General features: G+C 47.7%; 1 protein-coding gene across 1 annotated transcript in view; it reads right to left on the bottom strand.

Annotated features, from left to right (window-relative positions):
- The window catches only part of C2CD2 (C2 calcium dependent domain containing 2), a 59,553-nt gene extending 36,607 nt beyond the window's left edge, over positions 1 to 22,946 (bottom strand). Inside the window, exons 1-2 of the mRNA XM_007452874.1 lie at positions 22,544 to 22,946; positions 7,228 to 7,326 (exon numbers count right to left, since the gene is read on the bottom strand). Of these exons, the coding sequence (XP_007452936.1) occupies positions 7,228 to 7,326; positions 22,544 to 22,816 (372 nt within the window). The 5' untranslated portion in view covers positions 22,817 to 22,946. The remainder of the gene's footprint in view (positions 1 to 7,227; positions 7,327 to 22,543) is intronic.

Here is a 22,946-nt window from a genome sequence, read left to right as displayed (position 1 = left end):
AAAAAAAAAAAAAATCACACAACAGAAGGTGTATTCAGATAAATCCCCTTCCTCCCTCCTCTCTACATATAAGAGCCTTTCATGGGGGGTGGGCTCCACATGGGGAGGGTTTCAAAGGTGCAAGTCTTTAGCCCAAGGAGCAGCTGCGCTGACAGGTGAAGGGTCAGGGTCCCTGGTACACCCCCAAGGGTCAAGAGGGGAGGCAGCTGAGGGAAGCATCTTTAGGATGTGAAAGTGGGCACGTTTAGTTATAACGGCAGGGGGGGCCATCAGTCAAGGTTTTTTTTTTTTTCTCTCTAGCCTCCAGACCTTAAACTCAGTCACATACCTATGCAAATAGGTCTTATCTTCAAACTATATTCCTTTGTTTAGACAGGGGCCCAAAGAATTCCAGGCCTAGGCAGTCCCAGGTTTTGCTATTGCTTGCCAACAAGAAAGTCCTCAGATATCTGTCAATCTCACCACACTTTTCCACTTTCCTTTTCAATTAAACCTCTTGTATGATTGCCTCAGCTCCTCCTCTGAGAACACTCGAGAGAGCTGGAAATAGTTTAATTACTTTTGTCTCCAAAAGAATTAGGAATACAGCTGAGAAAAAGGACCTAAAAGGTTTATGTCACTCAATATATTTCACTTCAATCACGCTATATGACATCGTGCGGGAAAGAACTCCAAAATAAAAATGGAAGTAAAGACCCTTCGCTAACCCTTCAGAGCTCCCAGTCAGATTTCTTCCCCAACTCTGCAACCCAGTCTTGGCCCTGTAAGTATTCTTTAAGACGGCACGAGCCTGACAGAGAATATTACCTCTACTCTGGAACAGACTCAATTGAAAAAGTAAACTGCGTCAGAGCTGACTATTCTCAGAACATCTATAAAGTTAGCCCTACTTGCCTGCTTGTTCACAATATCTGGCTGAAGGTGTATTTCCAGAAGGACTCTCCCAGTGGACCGAGGTGAAAAACGCTGGAAACAAGATGGCAGCCAACCCCAAGGAATGCTGGGTAGATGCTCTATCTCATCCCCCTCGAGGGGTGTGCCGTGGACCACACGGGCTCCGATACCCCACCCCCAACTACACCGTCCATCCCTTCTCTTGTTGGGATACTTTAAAAAGAACAACGAGGCTTTTCAGTAATGGTACACGACCAGAAGGTAGTGTTACTACATGATGTGGTTTAATGTGGGCATATTCCTTGGCTTGAGAATCCAAGAATGTGCTGTTGTCCTCCATGGACTCTATGCATTAAAAGACATACACAGGACGCTTCCTTTAAAATGAAGGCACTTGGTCACACCTCCACCTAATGCCACTGCTGCTCGGGTGTGTTCCAACTCACAAACAAAACCCCAGCTTACCCGAGGGTCCTTTTACCTGGTCTTCAGCAGGTTTAGTACCTGAGGGCTGACTCAGCCCAGAATTCCACATGCCTTTATCCAGACAAAAAGGTGGCCCTCCCAGAGACACTGCTCCCATTCACATCTCAAAGGGCGGGGCCTCCAATGAGGAATTTTGCACCTGCCCTTGGAAAGACCTGGCTTCAAAACAATTTCACAACCTGTTAGTATTTTAGCATAAATACCAGGCTAATGGGGTACCTGGAATTTCAAGACATGCACAGTCAAAAAAGAGTCAACCAAATTTCCTATTTGCAGCTACAACTTTGCGTGCTCTACCCCTGCAAAGTAAGGGGTCCACCAAGGTCTGGAAAGAGCACAGGGGTGCCCAGAAGCTCCCCGGGTATACTTTAGTATATGAATGTGTAACAGCCTTAGGCAGAAAAAACCCGTGTGCTCACAATATACAATTCATCCCAGTGACTGCTGTGGGGTTCCCCGACATACACTGTGGAATGAGATTCCAGGGGAAATTCCATGCAACTGCCCGAGGTCTGTTTGTTGCTATGGTTTTACAGAAGCAAGGGTTGGTTAGTGAGTGCCTTTCAGTTCCTTTTTTCCCATTTTCACCGTCTCTTTCCTGGTGGGGGTGGGTGGGAGCTTAAGTGAAATGATAATAATAAAAATGTAAAGAATAATAGTAACAGTGCTGTTTATGGTGTATTGCGGTTGGAGCTCATTTCTGGAGGCCGACTCGGGTTCAGTTCCAGCCTCTGTTATTCAGCAGCTCTTAGTTCCCTTGCCCGAGTGCCCTAGCCTCTCTTGGCCTCAGTTTCCTCCTCCGTACAATGGACACAATGCTTCCTTGGGCAGAGAAGAGCTGTGGGCACTAATGAGGACAGACACGGCCCTTATTGCCCGACGGCATCAGAGCTACCACGTGGCAGGGGCCCTGCAGGTGCTGCACAGGCCGGGGCCAGGAAGGGATTCATTCTTTACAGACACAAAGCCCGTGGCTCAGTGAGGGCCTCACACCGAGAAGGCCAGCGTCACTGCAGTCCCCCAGCAGCAAGTGACCCTTGCTTTGCCTGGCAAGCCTTCCACATATACATCCTGTTCACAGGGACACTTGCCACGCTTGCTAAGTAAATGTGTGGCCTTTGCAGCGAGTGCCTGTCCCAGCACAACACTCCTAACCCTGATTCACGTTTGGAGAGCTCCCACGCTGCCCTTGTAGACCTCACGCCTTCACAAAGCTTCCGACCGGACCCACGCATTTGCCCTGGAGGGGTTACGGCTGCACCCCAGGAAGGAAGAGCTGCTCTCAGGCCACTTGAAAAATTAAGTTTGCTCCTTCTGGGTCAAACATTCTGGAGCAAACCTCTCCTAGGACATGAGGAAAGAGAACATAGCTGAAACTCGCTGCTCTTGGGTAAGAGTGCAATTACAGTCTGGGAGAGAGAAATGTACTGGGGGCGTGTTGAGACTGGAAGCGAGGACACAGAGAGCCCTGGAGACCCAGGGGCGCTTCCAGTCGCCACCTGAAAAGATGCCCGCCCTGCATGGGGAGAACTCCTTTAGAAAAATGCCCCTGCCCCAGCACAGCTTACCTCTTGGGATAAATATCTCGTCTTTGTCCTCAGTTCCTGGCACACAGCTCCTAAAGCCCGAGGAATCTCGAATGTCTTTTGTATACTAAGATGACTAGTGGTTGCGGGGCGGGGTGGGGGTGGGGGGCTAGATAACATCAGGATGGAGACTGGGGGCCAGAAAGACCAATGCGTGGTTAGAGGGTAGCAGCTTTGCCACCTGGACTTCAGGGGAGGGCATGGCAACTAGAGAGGGAACACACCCATGCCTGTGATTTAATCAGCCATGCCTCTGTAATGGAACCTCCAGAAAACCCCTAAACAATGGGGTTCGGAGAGCTTCTGGTCCTGGGAGGGCGGTACACGTGGGGAGTGTGGAAGCTCCCCACCCCTTCTCCCTTCCCCGTCCCAGGTATCTGCCATTTGGCCGTTCCTGAGCTGTGTCCTTTATTAGACACTGATAATAGTAAGTAAAGTGCTTTCCCGAGTTCTGTGAGCTGTTCTAGCAACGATCAAGCATCTGGAAGGGGTTGTGGGAACCTGCCGCTTTATAGCCAGTTGGTGGGTACAGGTGGCCCAGACTTGGGGTTGGCGTCTAAAGTGAGGGGCAGTCTTGGGCTGAGCCCTTAACCTGTAGGGTCTGTGCTGTGTGGGTAGTTAGTGCCAGAATCGAGTTGAATTGTAGGACACCCTATTGGCGTCCAGAGAACTGGAGGACTGCTTGTTGCGTGCAAGAAAAACCGCACACATTTGGTGTCAGAAGAGTTATGAGTAAACTGCTCAGAAGCCCCCAATTCAGCCGCAGCTGCAGGGTGTGGACTGCGCATCTACCACAGGTCCTGCAAGGTGACTCAGATGCTCTAAGCTATGCAAGACCCCACTCTCTGTGCAGGATGGGGGGTGGGGGGCTTGCTGATGAGCCAGGTACTTGCAAAGGTAGTTGCTCTGGCACATGGGGGTCTTTGGGGGCTGCAGGAAAAAGTCCGAGCACATGGCAACTGGAAGGCAGGGGAGACCCAGTTCTGTTCTGCGAGGGTCGTGCCGGGAGACTCAAGACCAAACCCAAGCTGGGAAGATGCTCACAAAGGGAGACCAGAACCCCATTCTCATCTACTTGATTGAAGACGTGACTAGACACCAGACCAGAGTCATCCCTTTTGGTACCTCAAATGTCATCCACACGTCCCTTGTCAGGACTGAGTTAGGGGGATGAGAAACACAGACCCTGACAACTCCAGAGGGAGCGTGGAAAGGGGAGGGGGATGTCATTGAATCTCCTGTCTGCATTCCCTGGACACCTTCTGAGTCCTCAGACTCTGCTACGGTTCTTCCCTTCTCAAGAATTACACAGAGCAGAGAGAGCACATGACGTTGCTGGCACAGGATTCAACCTAAGTTTGGAACCCATGGCGGGTGTTTAGATCCTAAGAGGAGGAAGACACCGTCATCAGTGTCCTGCCCGACAGGCAGTCCTAGAGCACGAGCTCCTGGGACAACGCCTGTCCTTTGCTTAACGCAGGGATCCCCAACCCCAGGGCCGGTCTGTGGCCTAACAGGAACCCACAGCAGGAGACGAGCGGTGGGCGTGCGAGCGAAGCTTCACCTGCCGTTCCCCATCGCTCACGTTACCGCCTGAACCATCCCCCTCCACTGCTCCCCCCCCCCCCAATCCGTAGAAAAGTCGTCTTCCACAAAATCGGTCCTTGGTCAAGAAAACACAGGAGTCAAGAACTACGAAGAAACTTGCAAAAGCAAACAAGATCGTGTGCACTTTCCAAGTAGTTTACTGGGTGAAAAGCTTCCTAGAAGATAGTGTGGACAGCCGCCCACGGTCCTATGGGGGGGGAGCAGAGGAAGGAAGGCTGAGAGCAGAGAGGAAGCGGGCGCACTTAAAACAAAGCTTACGCACTTCTATATATCGTTTTTAACTTTTTGACGGGTATGCACAATTTCTGTAATGGTATTAAAACAAACACAGTTTAACTGTCCACTTTCCAAAGGATGCTTTTCCGGCACTATATATCAAGACCTTTAAAAACAGTCTATTGCCATTTCCAATCTCTGCTCCCTCCCGGCACCTCCAGGCCAGCCCCTGAGATCTGTCCCTCTCTTAACGCTGACAGTGTCAGAAATCAGCAAACAGAAACTGTCCACTACAAAGGGACCTGGGGTCTATTTGTAATAATAGGGCACTCACTGCACAGGGGCACTTCCCAAGCAGGGGCCTTGGGTAGGTGAGGCCAGCAGCAATCTGTCCCTCAGTCCCCCAGCCTTTGAAACTTAGGCACTGGAGCATCTGCTCGCAAGGCCCCTTCCAGCTGTTATGGGCTGTGCCGGTGTCAGCATCCTGCCTTGTGGCCACCAGTTTCCTCCCAATATCTTCCAGAGACTTCTCCATGCTTGTTGCAGGGATTATGGAGCTCTGTGACCCCCGTATCGGCCAAGGGTGGGGAAAGAGAGCTTCCCGGCGCTGCCCGGGCAGAGGAAGCTGGGCCAGCCCCTGGGCGACCAATTCTGGAATCCATGGTGGAGCTGAAGCGTGCGTACCTACAACCTAGGAATGCCACTCCTGCCCTGGAGATACTCCTGTTCTTGTGCCTGAGGACTCAGGAGACAGTCCACGGCAGCTCTGCTGTACTTGAGAAAAAGAGAAAACTACCTAATTATCCATCAGTGGAAGGTGGAAAAAGCAGCCCTGGTCCACCCAGAATCCTGAACTGTAGTTCCAGCTAATGAACTAGAGCGACACAAATCAACCTGGATGAACCTCCAAACTGTCACGTTCTATACGGAGAAAGCTTCTTGTGAAATAGTGCACACAGAACAATAAACGTTTGAAATGCCCAAACAATGCTCTAGCTGAGCCAGGGAGGAGATACACAAGAGGTGGGGTTCCAGGGGGCTGGATGTGAGCTCCTTCTGGGCCCGGGGGCCACCCAGGTGTCCCCTCCTTGCTGTCTGCTAAATGATATGCGTTTAATTTGATAATAAAATATACAGAGATACAAGGGTAAGCCTTGTACCTAAGAGTTTCTCAGCACTTGTACAGATACTTTTTGTTAAAAAAAAAAACAAAAAAAAAACCTTACAATTATTTATGGTATTTGACCAGTCTAATAAGTAACTTCAGCAATGTGAGCTGTTAGCAGCTATAAAATAAACTCGACGTAATATCTAAATGACTCAAATCTATATATCGTGTTATGGAAATTATTCACATATTATTTATATAACTATATATATAAAGAGATAGATATAATTCACCCATTTAAACTAAACAATTAAATGGTTTTTAAATATATTTCACAGCACTGTACAAATTTCACCGTTGTACAAATATATTTCACAGCATTGTACAAATTATCACCAGTTTAGAACATTTTCGTCACCCCCCAAAACCCTGTCCCTGTTCACCTGAGCAGTCAATGTTCACGTCCCCTCAAGCATTACCCGGCCCCAGCCCCTGGACACCACTAATCTACTTTCTGTCTCTACTGATTTATCTATTCTGAATATTTCATATAAATGGAATCTTACGTGTCCTTTCATGTCTGGCTTCTCTCAGTTAGTGGAGTGTCTTCGAGGCTCATCCACGTGGGAACACGTGTCAGAACTGTATCCTTTAGGAGGCCAAATAATACTCCATCATGTGGATGTGCCATATTTTATTTATCTAGTCATCAAGTTGATGGATCAGATTTTATTTATTTTTTTGATGTAAGGTGTCTGGCGTTTTCAATAATTCTAAGAATAAATTCCCCCACCCCAGCTTTTTTTCTTTTTTAAGTTGAAGTCTAGCTGATTTACAATGCTGCGTCAATCTCTGCTACACAGCAACGTGACTCAGTTATCCAATCCCACTTTATTTTTATTTATTTATTTTTTTGCAGTATGCGGGCCTCTCACTGTCGCGGCCTCTCCCGTTCGGAGCGCAGTTAAGTTGAAGTCTAGCTGATTTACAATGCTGCGTCAATCTCTGCTACACAGCAACGTGACTCAGTTATCCAATCCCACTTTATTTTTATTTATTTATTTTTTTGCAGTATGCGGGCCTCTCACTGTCGCGGCCTCTCCCGTTGCGGAGCGCAGGCTCCGGACGCGCAGGCTCAGCGGCCATGGCTCACGGGCCCAGCTGCTCCGCGGCATGTGGGATCTTCCCGCACCGGGGCACGAACCCGTGTCCCCTGCATCGGCAGGCGGACTCTCTACCACTGCGCCACCAGGGAAGCCCTCCAACCCCACTTTAAATTCGCTTCCTCGGTGAGGAAAGGCCCAAGGCAGGTGACGGTGCCCGGCTCACCTTCTCCTGGGCTGACTGGGCCACGCTGGACACCTGTCCCATGGCCAGCTCCAGGGGCTGCTGCAGCGGGTCCTCCTGGAAGCAGAGGAGTGGCGGGCCCTGGAACGGAAAAGCACAGTGAGGAGATGGGTGCAGTGCCAGGCAGGGTGGCTACTTTCTAAAGGCAATGACGTACTTGCCGCAAAGCTCGGCAGACCTCAGAAAATGTGGTCTGACTTCTTTTGGTTCAATCCATGCCTCTAAATAGCAGCAACGGGCAAATATCAGTAAGGAACTCAGGGACAAAACCAAAGATGTTGCAATAAAGTTGGCAAAGGATATTTTGAGAGTCCGTGTTTACGGTGTAAGGGGAGAAGCCCAGGCTCCTGGGGTGGACGGTGGGTCTGGAGATCAAGCACAGCAGGTTCAAGGGCTGTGCTGCCCTTCTTCTGGGAAAGCACTCTCTCCGGTTTCAGAGAATCACCTCTCCCTGTCCCGCGTGGGCGCCGGCACTCCACTGAGGGTGGCCCCCTTCTCTCCCACTGCCCAAACGGCGCGTGAGGGGGAACCCGGGGTGGGGGGGCAGTGGGGGGCTGTGGCTGCTTCTCCCTGGAATTTGGGATTCCTTGGCTGGAAATGAACTTGGGCCGGTGGCCATGCCCAAGGATCGGGTTCCTCCAGAGCTGCCAGGCTCCTGCCCTCCAGGGTCTCCTGGTTCAACCCCGCCCTCGGCTCTGTGCATCCCCATAAGCTTCCAGAAAAGTCCTCTGTGGCTTGTCGCCCTACGTCCATTTTGGTTCTTGCAATTAAAATCTCCAAGTGCAAGACGTGCAAGTAATCAATATGACCACAAGGCAACAAGATTGATGTTTTATAAAAGAACAAATCAGGCTTGGATTGCCAACCAAGTCTTGGCCTTTTAAAAATAAGTTCTCTTGAGAAGCTGAACACTTATGCCTACAATACGACCCCGGAACGAAACTCTTCTTAAACTCTCTTCCTGACATGTTCCAGAAAGTACATCATCGTCAAGTGAGCTCCGACTGACTGGTTAAAAAAGAGATTCAGACCCCCAACTTCCCTCCGTATCTCATCTATTTCTGAGACTCTCAGCTGTGATGTGCTGGTTCCAACTACAAGGTCAGATCAAGGGTAGGGAATTTAAATGGTACAAAAAGGCACCGAAGCTCTCCTGGCAAGCGCAGTGCAGAGGAACAAGAATGGAGTCATCACGGGGCTGTTTCTCAAGAATTCCCAGTGATCCAGGGTAAACCTACGAGGCACAGAACGTTGTCACTGACACGCTTCTAACCTCACCCTGTCTTAGCAACACTGATCCCACCCCCTAAAAATCATCAGGGAAGAATTAAGTCTACTTCTCAAGCCTGATGAAGTCGTGCTTTGGGGGCTGCTCTGCTGACATTCTCCACGGCTGGAGCTTGTTTTGGTGTGACCTGCTGACCAGGGGCTTGGGGATGACATCGCCCTGTGTGCCAAGCTGCGTGGCTGAAAGCGCAGCACCCAGCACAGAGCCTAGCACCAGGCAGGCAGCTGACCCCTTGCGGGAGTCGTTACAGCCGCCGGGACTGCGTGTGAAACAACGCACCTTCTGCACCAGCCTGAAGACACCACGTTGCCTTAAGCAGCCCCGATGCCACCTCCTGCCCCTGCCCGTCAGGAGGTGCCATGTATGCCCTCTTATGTATGACAGCTTCTGAATGAAATCCCTGGAAATATTTTGCTAGGGAAGTTAATGTCAAGGGGCAGTCTCACAAAGGAAATACATTATGAAATTAAAATAAGGACCCAGAGGTTCCCCTTCCCTTTCTGCTTGATCCTTGGAGTTTCAGGAAGCCCGGCGCGCATGCAGCATAACCACAAACTCCCACGTCTCTGCACCCTGTCCTCAGGAAGGCAGCCCCGTTCCGGACTCAACCCCACTCAGACTAGAGCAAGATTCTACATCCACAGGAAAAGCAACAGGCAGGAATTGCCAGGAAAACACTGAGAAAGCAAAACAAGAGACTAGCTCTCCTTGACATTAAGACGCACTCTAGAACCTCTGTGATTCAAAGTGTGAACACACAGACGACTAGTAGGGCTGGAACAGGATGTCCAGAATAGACCCCGACACGTGTGGCAACAGTATGTGACAAAGGTGGCATCCCAAATTACTGGCGAAAGATGGATTTTTGAAAAATCTGGATACGGGAGGAAACCCAGATAGAATGCAAACCTCACTCCACTACAAGTAAAGAACACGACCACGCGAAGGGTAGGGAAACAGATCTAACCTGAGAAACTGAAGAAAACAGTATATCCTGGCTGCACATAAATGCTAGAATCTAGTCAGTAAATGTGTTTCTCATGGGGGTACAGGTCAGCAATTCAGAAAGTAAGCTATGTGTAAACTAGAATTGACCAAATAATTATGTTACAGAGAGTAAGTCCCAGATATGTCACTTTTGGAGGAATAAGTTAGAGACAAGGAAAGGGGAACATGAAAATGAACTCTGTGCCGTTGACCTGGAATCCAGGATATAGGTATAGTCGTGGTTTTGAAGATGCAGACAGAGAGATGTGTGCACATGAATGTGTTAGCATCCACATATATATTTCCTAGGTCTGTCCGCTAAGAGGGTCTAGAAGCAATGAGACCCCAGCAGTAATGAGCACACCCGATGCGCAGATCTTGTTTTCTAAACACTTCTCCAGAAAAAGGAATCAGAGCTGCTTAGAAAAGTGGCTGAATCCAGGACCAGAGAAGAGGAAAATACAAGACGAGCTCAGAGCACACATCCTGTGGAACCATCAAGCAAGGAAATGCTAAGAAAAGAAGAAACTATGTGTGTGTGTATATATATCTCTATGGAAGAACACAAAAGAGCTTCTAATGGCCAAAACAAGAACAGTTTAAGCAACAAAATAAATAGTGATGGTACTGAATTATAACCCACGGAATAAAATAAATACCCAATGAATAAATGCAGAAGGAGAGAGGGGGACAGAAAATCATCATTAGGCAAACTCCACGGAAGTCAACGGCTGCAGACTAGATACACAGATGGATGCCAAAATCAGTGAGTGAAAGTATGAGGGGTGACAGGATTTGTACCACCTCAAAGTATCTCCCCAGGTTACGCGGTAACTATAGCAGGAAAGGATAAGAGGAGACCTAAGATGTAAGAAGAGAAACAGGCAGAAATCACCTTAACCAAGGAATGCAGGCCACTGCTACTCCCCAGCAGTGTGCCACACTGACACCACGCACCCCGTGACACAGCACACTGAAAGGGGCGCACCACTCCGTGGTTTGTGTAACTGCAGTCCAATTGTGTGAAAACACCAAACTGAGGAATATTTGGCAAAATAACTACCAATAGTCCTCAGAGTTGTCAAGGTCACAAAGAAACAAGGGAACACTGGGAAACTGTTACAGCCTGCAGGAGACAAACGCAAAGCAACAACTCAATCCATGTAGGACCTGAACGGGAGGGACCCTGGAACAATAAAGGAAAACTGGCGGAAAGCCGGTGAAATTCAGGCTGTGGCAAAGTCACCACGGTCTCTGCTGTTGCAGGCTTGCCCCGTATTCCAATTATAACTACCGTACCCCTCCCTCCCCCACCCCGCTCTGGGGACCCCCCCCCAGAGTCCCCTAATCAGCCACTGCTTTAACCCTGTCCTGTCTGGCCGGGAACAGATGCCTGAGGGCAACCTACACGTAGAGGTGGAGCCAAATCCAAAGCTGAACCCCAGGAGCTGTGCGAACAAAGAAGAGAAGGGAAATCTCTGTGCAGCCTCAGGAGCAGCGGATTAAATCCCCACAAGCGACTTGAGGTACCTGCATCTGTGGACTACCTGAATAGACAACGAATCAGCCCAAAATTGAGGCAGCGGACTTTGGGAGCAACTGCAGACTTGGGGTTTGCTGTCTGCGACTGACTTGTTTCTGATTTTTATGTTTAATCTTAGTATAGTTTTTAGCGCTTGTTATCATTGGCAGATTTGTTTATTGGTTTCGTTACTGTCTTCTATTTTTTAATTACTCTATAATTGTTTTATTTTAATAATTTTTTAATTTTAATTATTTTATTTTATTTTATTTTATTTTTATTTTTATTTCTTTTTTTCTCCCTTTTCTTCTGAGCCATGTGGCTGACAGGGTCTGGTGCTCCGGTCTGGTGTCAGGCCTGACACTCTGAGGTGGGAGAGCCGAGTTCAGGACACTGGACCACCAGAGACCTCCCGGTCCCATGTAATATCAATCGTCAAGCGCTCTCCCAGAGATCCCCATCTCAACACTAAGACACAGCAAGCCCAATGACCAGCAAGCCCCAGTACTGGATGCCCCATGCCAAACAACTAGCAAGACAGGAGCACAACACCACCCAATAGCAGAGAGGCTGCCTAATATCATGCTAAGCTCACAGACACCCCAAAACACACCACCGGCCGCAGCCCTGCCCACCAGAAAGACAAGATCCAGCCTCATCCACCAGAACACAGGCACCAGTCCCCTCCACCAGGAAGCCTACACAAGCCACTGAACCAACCTTACCCACCAATAAACAACAGGAACTACGAACCTGCAGCCTGCGAAAAGGAGACCCCAAACACAGTAAATTAAGCAAAATAAGAACACAGAGAAACACACAGCAGATGAAGGAGCAAGGTAAAACTCCACCAGACCTAACAAATGAAGAGGAAATAGGCAGTCTACCTGAAAAATAATTCAGAGCAATGACAGTAAAGATAATCCAAAATCTTGGAAACAGATTGGAGAAAATACAAGAAACTTTTAACAAGGACCTCGAAGAACTAAAGAGCAAACAAATAATGATGAACAACACAATAAATGAAATTAAAAATTCTCCAGAAGGAATCAAGAGCAGAGCAACTGATGCAGAAGAATGGATAAGTGACCTGGAAGATAAAATAGTGGAAAGAACTACCCCAGAGCAGAATAAAGAAAAAAGAATGAAAAGAATTGAGGACAGTCTCAGAGACCTCAGGGACAACATTAAACGCACCAACATTCGAATTACAGGTGTCCCAGAAGAAGAAGAGAAAAAGAAAGTGTCTGAGAAAATATTTGAAGAGATTATAGTTGAAAACTTCCTTAACATGGGAAAGGAAAGAGTCAATCCAGTCCAGGAAGCACAGGGAGTCCCATACAGGATAAATCCAACGAGAAACACACCAAGACACATACTAATGAAACTATCAAAAATTAAATACAAAGAAAAAATATTAAAAGCAGCAAGGGAAAAGCAACAAATAACATACAAGGGAATCCCCATAAGGTTAACAGCTGACCTTTCAGCAGAAACTCTGCAAGCCAGAAGGGAGTGGCAGGACATATTTAAAGTGATGAAAGGGAAAAACCTACAACCAAGATTTCTCTACCCAGCAAGAATCTCTTTCAGATGCGACAGAGAAATTAAAATCTTTACAGACAAGCAAAAGTCAAGAGAATTCAGCACCACCAAACCAGCTTTACAACAAATGCTAAAGGAACTTCTCTAGGCAGGAAACACAGGAGAAGGAAAAGATCTACAATAACAAACCCAAAACAACTGAGAAAATGGTAACAGGAACATACATATTGATAACCACCTTAAATGTAAATTGATTAAATGCTCCAACCAAAAGACACAGACTGGCTGAATGGAGACAAAAACAAGACCCGTATATATGCTGTCTACAAGAGACCCGCTTCAGACCTAGGGACACATACAGACTGAAAGTGAGGGGATGGAAAAAGATATTCCATGCAAAGGGAAATCAAAAGAAAGCTGGAGTAGCAATTCTCGTATCAGACAAAATAGACTTTAAACTAAAGACTATTACAAGAGACAAAGAAGGACACTGCATAAGGATCAAGGGATCAATCCAAGAAGAGGATATAACAATTGTAAATATTTATGTACCCAACATAGGAGCACCTCAATACATAAGGCAAATGCTAACAGCCATAAAAGAGGAAACAGACAGTAACACAATAATAGTAGGGGACTTTAACACCTCACTTTCACCAATGGACAGATCATCCAAACAGAAAATAAATAAGGAAATTCAAGCTTTAAATGACCCATTAGACAAGATGGACTTAATTGATATTAATAGGACATTCCACCCAAAAAACAACAGAATACATTTTCTTCTCAAGTGCCCATGGAACACTCTCCAGGATAGATCATATCTTGGGTCACAAATCAAGCCTTGGTACATTTAAGAAAAGTGAAATTGTATCAAATATCTTTTCTGACCACAATGCTATGAGACTACATATCAATTACAGGAAAAAAAAAGTGTAAAAAATACTAACACATGGAGGATAAACAATATGTTACTAAATAACCAAGAGATCGCTGAAGAAGCCAAAGAGGAAATAAAAAAATACCTAGAAACAAATGACAATGACAACACAACGACCCAAAACCTATGGGATGCAGCAAAAGCACTTCCAAGAGGGAAGTTTATAGCAATAAAATCCTACCTCAAGAAGCAAGAAACATCTCAAATAAACAACCTCATATTACACCTAAAGCAATTAGAGAAAGAAGAACAAAAAAAACCCAAAGTTAGCAGAAGGAAAGAAATCATAAAGATCAGAGCAGAAATAAGTGAAAAAGAAATGAAGGAAACAATAGCAAAGATCAATAAAACTAAAAGCTGGTTCTTAGAGAAGGTAAACAAAATTGATAAACCATTAGCCAGACTCATCAAGAAAAAGAGGGAGAAGACTCAGATCAATAGAATTAGACATGAAAAAGGAGACGTAACAACTGACACTGCAGAAATACAAGGGATCATGAGACATTACCACAAGCAACTCTATGCCAATAAAATGGACAACCTGGAAGAAATGGACAGATTCTTAGAAATGTATAACCTGCCGAGACTGAACCAGGAAGAAATAGAAAATATGAACAGCCCAATCACAAGCACTGAAATTGAAACTGTGATTAAAAATCTTCCAACGAACAAAAGCCCAGGACCAGATGGTTTCACAGGTGAATTCTATCAAACCTTTAGGGAAGAGCTAACACCCAACCTCCTCAAACTCTTCCAAAATATAGCAGAGGGAGGAACACTCCCAAACTCATTCTACGAGGCCACCATCACCCTGATACCAAAACCAGACAAAGATGTCACAAAGAAAGAAAACTACAGGCCAATATCACTGATGAACATAGATGCAACAATCCTCAACAAAATACTAGCAAACAGAATCCAACAGCACATGAAAAGGATCATACACCATAATCAAGTGGAGTTTATCCCAGGAATGCAAGGATTCTTCAATATATGCAAACCAATCCATGTGATACACCATATTAACAAATTGAAGAATAAAAACCATATGATAATCTCAATAGATGCAGAAAAAGCTTCCGACAAAATTCAACACCCATTTATGATAAAAACTCTCCAGAAAGTAGGCATAGAGGGAACTTACCTCAACATAATATAGGCCATATATGACAAACCCACAGCCAACATCATTCTCAATGGTAAAAAACAGAAACCATTTCCTCTAAAATCAGGAACAAGACAAGGTTGCCCACTCTCACCACTCTTATTCAACACAGTGTTGGAAGTTTTAGCCACAGCAATCAGAGAAGAAAAGGAAATAAAAGGAATCCAAATCGGAAAAGAAGAAGTAAAGCTGTCACACTTTGCAGATGACATGATACTATACATAGAGAATCCTAAAGATGCCACCAGAAAACTACTAGAGCTAATCGATGAATTTGGTAAAGTAGCAGGATAAAAAATTAATGCACAGAAATCTCTTGCATTCCTATATGCTAATGATGAAAAATCTCAAAGAGAAATTAAGGAAACACTCCCATTTACCACTGCAACAAAAAGAACAAAATACCTAGGAATAAACCTAAGGAGACAACAGACCTGTATGCAGAAAACTATAAGACACTGATGAAAGAAATTAAAAATGATACAAACAGATGGAGAGATATACCATGTTCTTGGATTGGAAGAATCAACATTGTGAAAATGACTCTACTACCCAAAACAATCTACAGATTCAATGCAATCCCTATCAAACTACCACTGGCATTTTTCACAGAACTAGAGCAAAAAATGTCACAATTTGTATGGAAACTCAAAAGACCCTGAATAGCCAAAGCAATCTTGAGAAAGAAAAACAGAGCTGGAGGAATCAGGCTCCCTGACTTCAGACCATACTACAAAGCTACAAGACAAAGCTGATCAAGACAGTATGGTACTAGCACAAAAACAGAAATATAGATCAATGGAACAGGACAGAAAGCCCAGAGATAAACCGACGCACATACGGTCACCTTTTTTTTTTTTTTTGGCGGTACGCAGGCGTCTCACTGTTGTGGCCTCTCCTGTTGCGGAGCACAGGCTCCGGACGCGCAGGCTCAGCGGCCATGGCTCACGGGCCCAGCCGCTCTGCAGCATGTGGGATCTTCCCGGACCGGGGCACGAACCTGTGTCCCCTGCGTCGGCAGGCGGACTCTCAACCACTGCGCCACCAGGGAAGCCCTACGGTCACCTTATTTTTGATAAAGGAGGCAAGAATATACAATGGAGAAAAGACAGCCTCATCAATTAGTGGTGCTACATGTAAAAGAATGAAATTAGAACACTCCCTAACACCATACACAAAAATAAACTCAAAATGGATTAGAGACCTAGATGTAAGACCGGACACTATAAAACTCTTAGAGGAAAACATAGGAAGAACACTCTTTGACATAAATCACAGCAAGATCCTTTTTGACCCACCTCCTAGAGAAATGGAAATAAAAACAAAAAGAAACAAATGGGACCTAATGAAACTGCAAAGCTTTTGCACAGCAAAGGAAACCATAAACAAGACCAAAAGACAACCCTCAGAATGGGAGACAATATTTGCAACCCAACAACTGACAAAGGATTAATCTCCAAAATTTACAAGCAGCTTATGCAGCTCAATATCAAGAAAACAAACAACCCAATCCAAAAATGGGCAGAAGACCTGAACAGACATTTCTCCAAAGAAGATATACAGATTGCCAACAAACACATGAAACATCACTAATCATTAGAGAAGTGCAAATCAAAACTACAATGAGGTATCACCTCACACCGGTCAGAATGGCCATCATCAAAAATCTACAAACAATAAACGCTGGAGAGGGTGTGGAGAAAAGGGAACCCTCTTGCACTGTTGGTGGGAATGTAAATTGATACAGCCACTATGGAGAACAGTATGAAGGTCCTTAAAAAACTAAAAATAGAACTACCATATGACCCAGCAATCCCACTACTCGGCCAACACCCTGAGAAAACCATAATTCAAAAAGAGTCATGTACCACAATGTTCATTGCAGCACTATTTACAATGGCCAGGACACGGAAGCAACCTAAGTATCCATCAACAGATGAATGGGGAAAGAAGATGTGGCACATATATACAATGGAATATTACTCAGCCATAAAAAGAAAGGAAACTGAGTTATTTGTAGTGAGGTGGATGGACCTAGAGTGTGTCAAACAGAGTGAAGTAAGTCAGAAAGAGAAAAACAAATACCATATGCTAACACATATATATGGAATCTTAAAAAAAAGGTTCTGAAGAACCTAGGGGCAGGACAGGAATAAAGACACAGACATAGAGAATGGACTTGAGGACACGGGGAAGGCGAAGGGTAAGCTGGGATGAAGTGAGAGAGTGGCATGGACATATATACACTACCAAAGAGATAGCTAAGGTAGATAGCTAGTGGGAAGCAGCTGCATGGCACAGGGAGATCAGCTCGGTGCTCTGTGACCACCTAGAGAGGTGGGATAGGGAGGGTGGAAGGGAGACGCAAGACGGAGGGGATATGGGGATATATGTGTACATATAGCTGATTCACTTTGTTATACAGCAGGAACTAACACAACATTGTAAAGCGATTATACTCCAACAAAAATGTTAAAAAAGAAAAAAATAGTAGGGTCTTCAGTTTAGTTAAAAACTTCTGTTAATTTCTTGTACTGTTACAATGTTAATATCATTTCATTCTAAAATATAGTAACATTGTGCCAATATTAATTTCTTATAGGTTACAATGATAATATGATTGTACTATGAAATATAGTAACATTATACCAATGTTAATTTCTTATATTTTTAGAATGTTAGTATCATTATACTATATTATAGTGACATCGTACCAATGTTAATTTCTTGGTTCTGCTCTTGTGCTATGGTTATGTAAGGCTGGCTGAGGAAAGTATGGAAACTGAATTATTTTTGAAACTTCTCTCTAAATCTAAAAGCAGTAAAAAATTTAAAGCTTTTTTTTTTTAAGGAAGATGTTACAAGAAAGCAGCCCATCTCTATTGACTCTGTTGACTAAAGGCCTCGCACAGATCTCATCGCATCCGGAGTGGATGCTGTTTTCCAGACTGAACCCAAACTTATCCTCTTCCACAGATGAAGCACAGAGAGGTCAGGGCTTGCCCAAGGTCACACAGCCCCAGAGCTGCCTTCCAGCCTAAGCAGTGGCCACACAGTTCTTCCGAGTGGCTCAAGAGGTCCCTTCCCTCCTCAGCAACCCACGAGGGGCTGACAGGAGTGGATGCTAGCTTTGGCTGCATCTTAGTTGACACTAACACTACACCCACTCTTCCTTCCCCTGAATTCCCGTCTTGCTGAGAAAATGGGTGAATGCAAAGAGCAAGCTGAACTGGCATCTACTCCTCGTTTCTATTGACAGTTTGCAAAGTCATCAGTGAGCCTCCTTCAATGTCGATTCTTTAGAAGTGAAAAACAAAGCACATTAAACAGCTTGTTTGGCCCAGGCTTGGCCAGGTCCCAAGCAGGGGAGGCCTGTGTCCAGACGGGGTGATGCGCATCTCCACCGTTTGTCCCCCTCCAGCGACAAGTTTCTAACAGGGCCTGTGATTCATGCTCCAATCGCCACCTGGCCCAAGCCGGCCGTGTGCTGGGCACCGGGTGCGCTGTGCCTGGACGGACAGGGCTCTGGCCTCCCTCACAATGCCGGGAGCTGATGAGGGCACCAGTGACCACAGTGTCCTGCTGGGGAGAGGGTGGGGCAGCATCCTCCCAAAACTGAAAAGGTCAAGGACCCCTGTGCTGAGACCTGAAATACTGACAGGAGTTAAATAAGGAGAAAGGTTAAATAATGTTGGAGACGCAAGAAATGCCTTGCGGGAAGATCCCACACAGGAAAGAACACTGAATGTTTGAGCCACGGAAAGGAGACCGGCGTGGGGGTCAGGTAGAGAGTGCCTTCCCATTCTTACCAGCTGACTTATACTGTGGTCACCATGGGTGGTCAAGGAGCTTGAATTTTTGGGAGCAGCGCTGGAAGGAAGCTCATTATAGAATAAGGAAACTCCCAAGTCTTGTCACTTTGTTTACTTTTCAAGTTGCCACACCTCCTATATGAGTCAGAGCTATTAATAACATGTTCTAAGTTCACAGGACATCTTTTTTTTTTTTCCCCCCCCCCACAAAGACCACAAATTGTCCTACAGTCTCGGTCATTTGCATTTAGAACATTCCTCTGAAAAAAATCCTGGGGCAAAAGACTAAAGAGACAAACAGCTCTGTTAACCCTCCCAACCCGGGGCCTGGGCCTGCTGGACAAGTCCAGTGGCCCTCACTCTCAGAATGCTGCTCCCCGCACGTGGTCCCAAGAGCATCAGCCTTGGGAGGAAGGCGCTGTCCAGCCCACCGGGAGGGGGCACGGGACCATGGGCACACTGGCTTCCATAGCTGGTGACCTGCTGTGGAAACGGCAACCCTGGAGCCACCAGGTGTGGACTATTGCTGGGGTGACTGTCACCCCAAACCACTTTGTAAATGTTCATGTAAATGCAGGGGAACCAAAGGGAAAACCTCAGCTGTTGCCTTTAAATAATACAGCATTAGCTCCCAGTCTGGTGACTGAGCCAGTTCTGGGAACTTTCTGTTCTCTGGGACCGAACTGCCATCAGATCAGCTGGAATTAGGTGTTTGCGATGCCAGAGTGGAGAGACGTTGTGGGGTGAGGGGGACCTGACTGACTGACTGGTGTGGCTGGCTTACGGACACTGTGTGTATCCAGCAGCTTCTCACCAGTGAGGGGCTAGCTCGGGGAACTTGTGAAAAATATAGTAAGCTCCCTGTGCCCCCAACAACTTCCTAAGTCTGAAGTGGGGGAGGGAGCAGGCACGTGTATTTTTTCAAAGCTCTCTAGGCAATTCGCCAGTGTTCCCCAAACACCTGGCATCAGCCCGACCAGCGGGCAGAGCAGCCACGGTTTTCTCACCTGTCTCTCCAATTCACCATCCTAATTATTCAGAGTAAGGGTTGCAATCCCAGGGGCCCTCTGACACAGGGAACCTGCAGTGCCACAGTCACTGGTCATCCGGGGCTAAAGGAGATTCCACAAGCTACTGACCCACCCTCAGCTCCTAGGAGATAGGAGCCCCTTTGTTAGGGATGATGCATTAAACAATTGCACCCTTTTATCCTTTCTTGCTGGACCGCGACTAAAGGAAACATTTGGGTCTCAAAGTCAAGTTTGCTGCCCACAGGGGACCGTGACTGCAGATGTGGATGGACCAGGAAGACACCCCAGCCCAGGGTCTAGGTCAACCCTGGCAAGTCTCTCTAGCCCATGGGCCTCCGTCTCGCCTTTCAGAGAAGCAAGAGGTGCTGCGAGAAGGGTTTAGGGTTCCTTGCAGTCCTAAAACACAAGCTGGGGTAAAACAGAACGGGAGGAGTCACTCCATTCAGGAGAGAATCCCACCTCGCACGGAAGACGGAAGACGCTGGAGATGCCCGAGTTACCGCCAATCCCCCAGCGATAGGCAGAGAAGTGGTCTCCTCCTGGGCCAGGGCGGACAGATGACGGGACAGGGTGGGGGCAGAAGGGGGACGCTAAGCTGTGGCTCGCTGGGCTGAGTGCGGGCTTGGGCTGTCAACCCTAATCGGGGATTAGTGGAAATCGTGTTGGAGGCAGGGCAGAGGGAGACTCCGCAGGGCTGGCTGCCAGGTCAGGACAGCCGCTAACGAAACACCAGGGCCTGCTCACCCACGCTGTCATGAGTGTCGCAGTCGGGATGGCCCAGGACAGGGGACAGGTATGCCAAGGCCAGGGCAGGAGTTACCCAGATCCTATCAGCCTGCAGAACGTTCCATCTGAATTCAAATCGAGCAACATTTCCAGGCACCAGGGAGAGCAAAGTGATGCCACCAATTCCCTCCCCCCATAACACACACACACACATACACACACACACACGCACCTGACACCACAGTCAGACCCAATCTACTGTCAGAAAAGACTCAGAGCTGCCTTGAGCTTAAACCCAGTACATTATTGCCCCTCCCAGGCAGGAGTTCTGGAAAAACTGGTGTCTAAGACTCTGCAGTGCATGGGGAATAGCAGAGAACGGAGAAGGTGCAAAGGAGCCAGATCTCTCCCCCGCCCCCTGAGCCAAGGGCCCTCTCTCCTCCCACACAGAGATTCAAGTGAGTAGGGAGAAAGGTTTGCCTCCGAAACCTTCAGGTATTTGCTTCAGTTCTCAGCCTTACCCGACCGGCTGCAGACAAATTCCAGAGCAGGGATATCCTCCTTTCTCTCTGAGGGCTCCAGGCACGAGGGTAATCTGGAAGCATTATATCGAAGGCAATCATAGTTTCTAAGCCAATCAGGAAATGTCAGGGAACACGGCAGAATGGTTTAAGCAGGACTGTCCCAGACTTACAGGAGGGAGGCTCGTGCCTCTGCCTGACCCTCTCAGGAGTCCCAGGGGGATGACCAGGACCCTACAGATCATTCACCCAACACCAACACGCATGTTACAGCTCACGAAAGGCTGAGAAGCAGAATCAGTGGCCCACGTCACACCCCCTGTCTCATCCAGCTGGGACAAGACTTTCACCCGCTCACAACTCCAGCCTGCAGTGTACTCAGCCCCGGAACCCAGGCCCTGGACACCAGGTCAACCAGGGGTCAATGACAGCAGCTTCGTGGGGAAACAAATCTGTGTTTGCTCACACAGGTGAGGTCACATGGCTTTAGGGGCTCCCACAAGAGGTGGGGTGGCCCCCCTGAAGAGCTGTCTGGTTCTGGCGGCCGCGGCACGGACACCGAGGCAGATGGCAGTCAAATGACCTTGAAGCCTTTTTTCATCCAAAGGTTACGGTTATTTTTTTTCCCCCCCAGCGTTCAGAACACGGTCTTTTGTTGGATTTATGCTCATTCACACTCAAAGCTATTTTGTTTTTTAAATCCGTGGCTATGTGAGTCAGTCAAGGCCATGTGCAAAGAGCAGACAGAGGGCCCACCATGGAATATTTTGAAGGTTGATGGTCCAGACACACAGCATTCACTATTTCCAAAGCAAAGCGCCACAGGCTTCTCCACTGAGTTCCCAAGCAGGTGGCAGAATGTGGTACACCTGGGAGCCATCAGGACAGGTGAAGACTGGGAGGTACCCCAAATCCCCCAGCCCCCCATTCCTCCTATGGAACACCTAGAAATGGCAGACGCCAGGAGCTTGTCATTAAACCAAGATGTCTTAGAAGCAAAAATAAGTCACCCAGTCATTAACCAGACAAGGAACATAACCACAGGAGCATATGAGGCAGCAGAGCTCAGTCATAAGCCCCTGAGCTTGGAGGTAGGAGATAGGTGGGTTCAAATCCCAGCTCTGCCACCCACAGGCTGTGTGACCTTGGGCGGATTACTTAACTTTTCCAGGCCTCAGTTTCCCCACCTGCAAAATGTAGACAACGCCTCTGTCGCAGGAGTTGTGAGGATTCAGAGATGACAGACGTACCTGAAGCCCCCAGTACATGTCTGGCGAGTGGCTAGCCCTCAACGGTCACTAATTTTAAATGCCAAGGAACGCAAACCTTTTGGAAATAACATGCTGGGTGAAATTCTGCTCTGTAAGTGGAAGCAAATTTGGTTCACAGTTATTCAGGTGCAAAATTCAGTGTCCACCTGAATATGGGAATCCACGTGGGACGCCAGGAAGGGCGAGTATGAGCCTGAAGGGGAAGGGGCACCCCGAAAAGTCTCTCCAACAGCCAGTCTGTCCCTCCAGTGGAGCCTAGGGCCTAGCACACCTCATGTCTGGTTAATAAAATCGAATCATTTCGTCTTGATTCCCCATCAAGCGTCCTCCGGTCTTCAGGGTCTTTCTCCTAACTTTCAAGGATGCTCTGCCCCTTGAATCAGTCAAGGGCTGTGGCGAGGCTCCAGGAAAGAAGAGCTCTGCTCTGAACCCGCACCCCGAGATCACCGCGCCCGGCCCCGCAGCACGACCGGCCCTCACGGAAACTCACCGCTCTCCGTTTGGCCTCATCGTTCAGGGCGGCCACCCAGGCGGCCTGCCACTGCTTCCTCCAGATGCTCAGCGTCACGATCCAGGCGAGCAGCGCATCCGGCTCGGGGCGCTGGCCCTCGCCGGGCTCCGCCGCCCGCCTCGGGGAGCGGGGTCGCGCCCTGGCCAGCGCCCACTGCGCCAGGTACAGGCCCACAGTGCCCAAAGCCACGACGAAGAGCGCCACCAAGCCCAGCCACTGGACCTCACCGAGCCACGAGTCCAGGCGGGACATGGTGATGGCGCATAGCCGGCGCGCCTCGCCCCAACTTCCCAGGCAGCCCCTGGCCGGGCGCACAGCCCGCGGGCGGCGAGCTCAGGACATCAGCTCACGGCCGGCCGGGGCTCGCGGGGGGCGGGGAGGG

This window comes from Lipotes vexillifer, unplaced genomic scaffold (genome assembly GCF_000442215.2).
Source record: "Lipotes vexillifer unplaced genomic scaffold, Lipotes_vexillifer_v1.1 scaffold478, whole genome shotgun sequence".
Lineage (NCBI taxonomy): Eukaryota > Metazoa > Chordata > Mammalia > Artiodactyla > Lipotidae > Lipotes > Lipotes vexillifer.
Note: the sequence above shows the minus strand (reverse complement) of the source record. Positions and strands in the feature narration are given on the sequence as shown.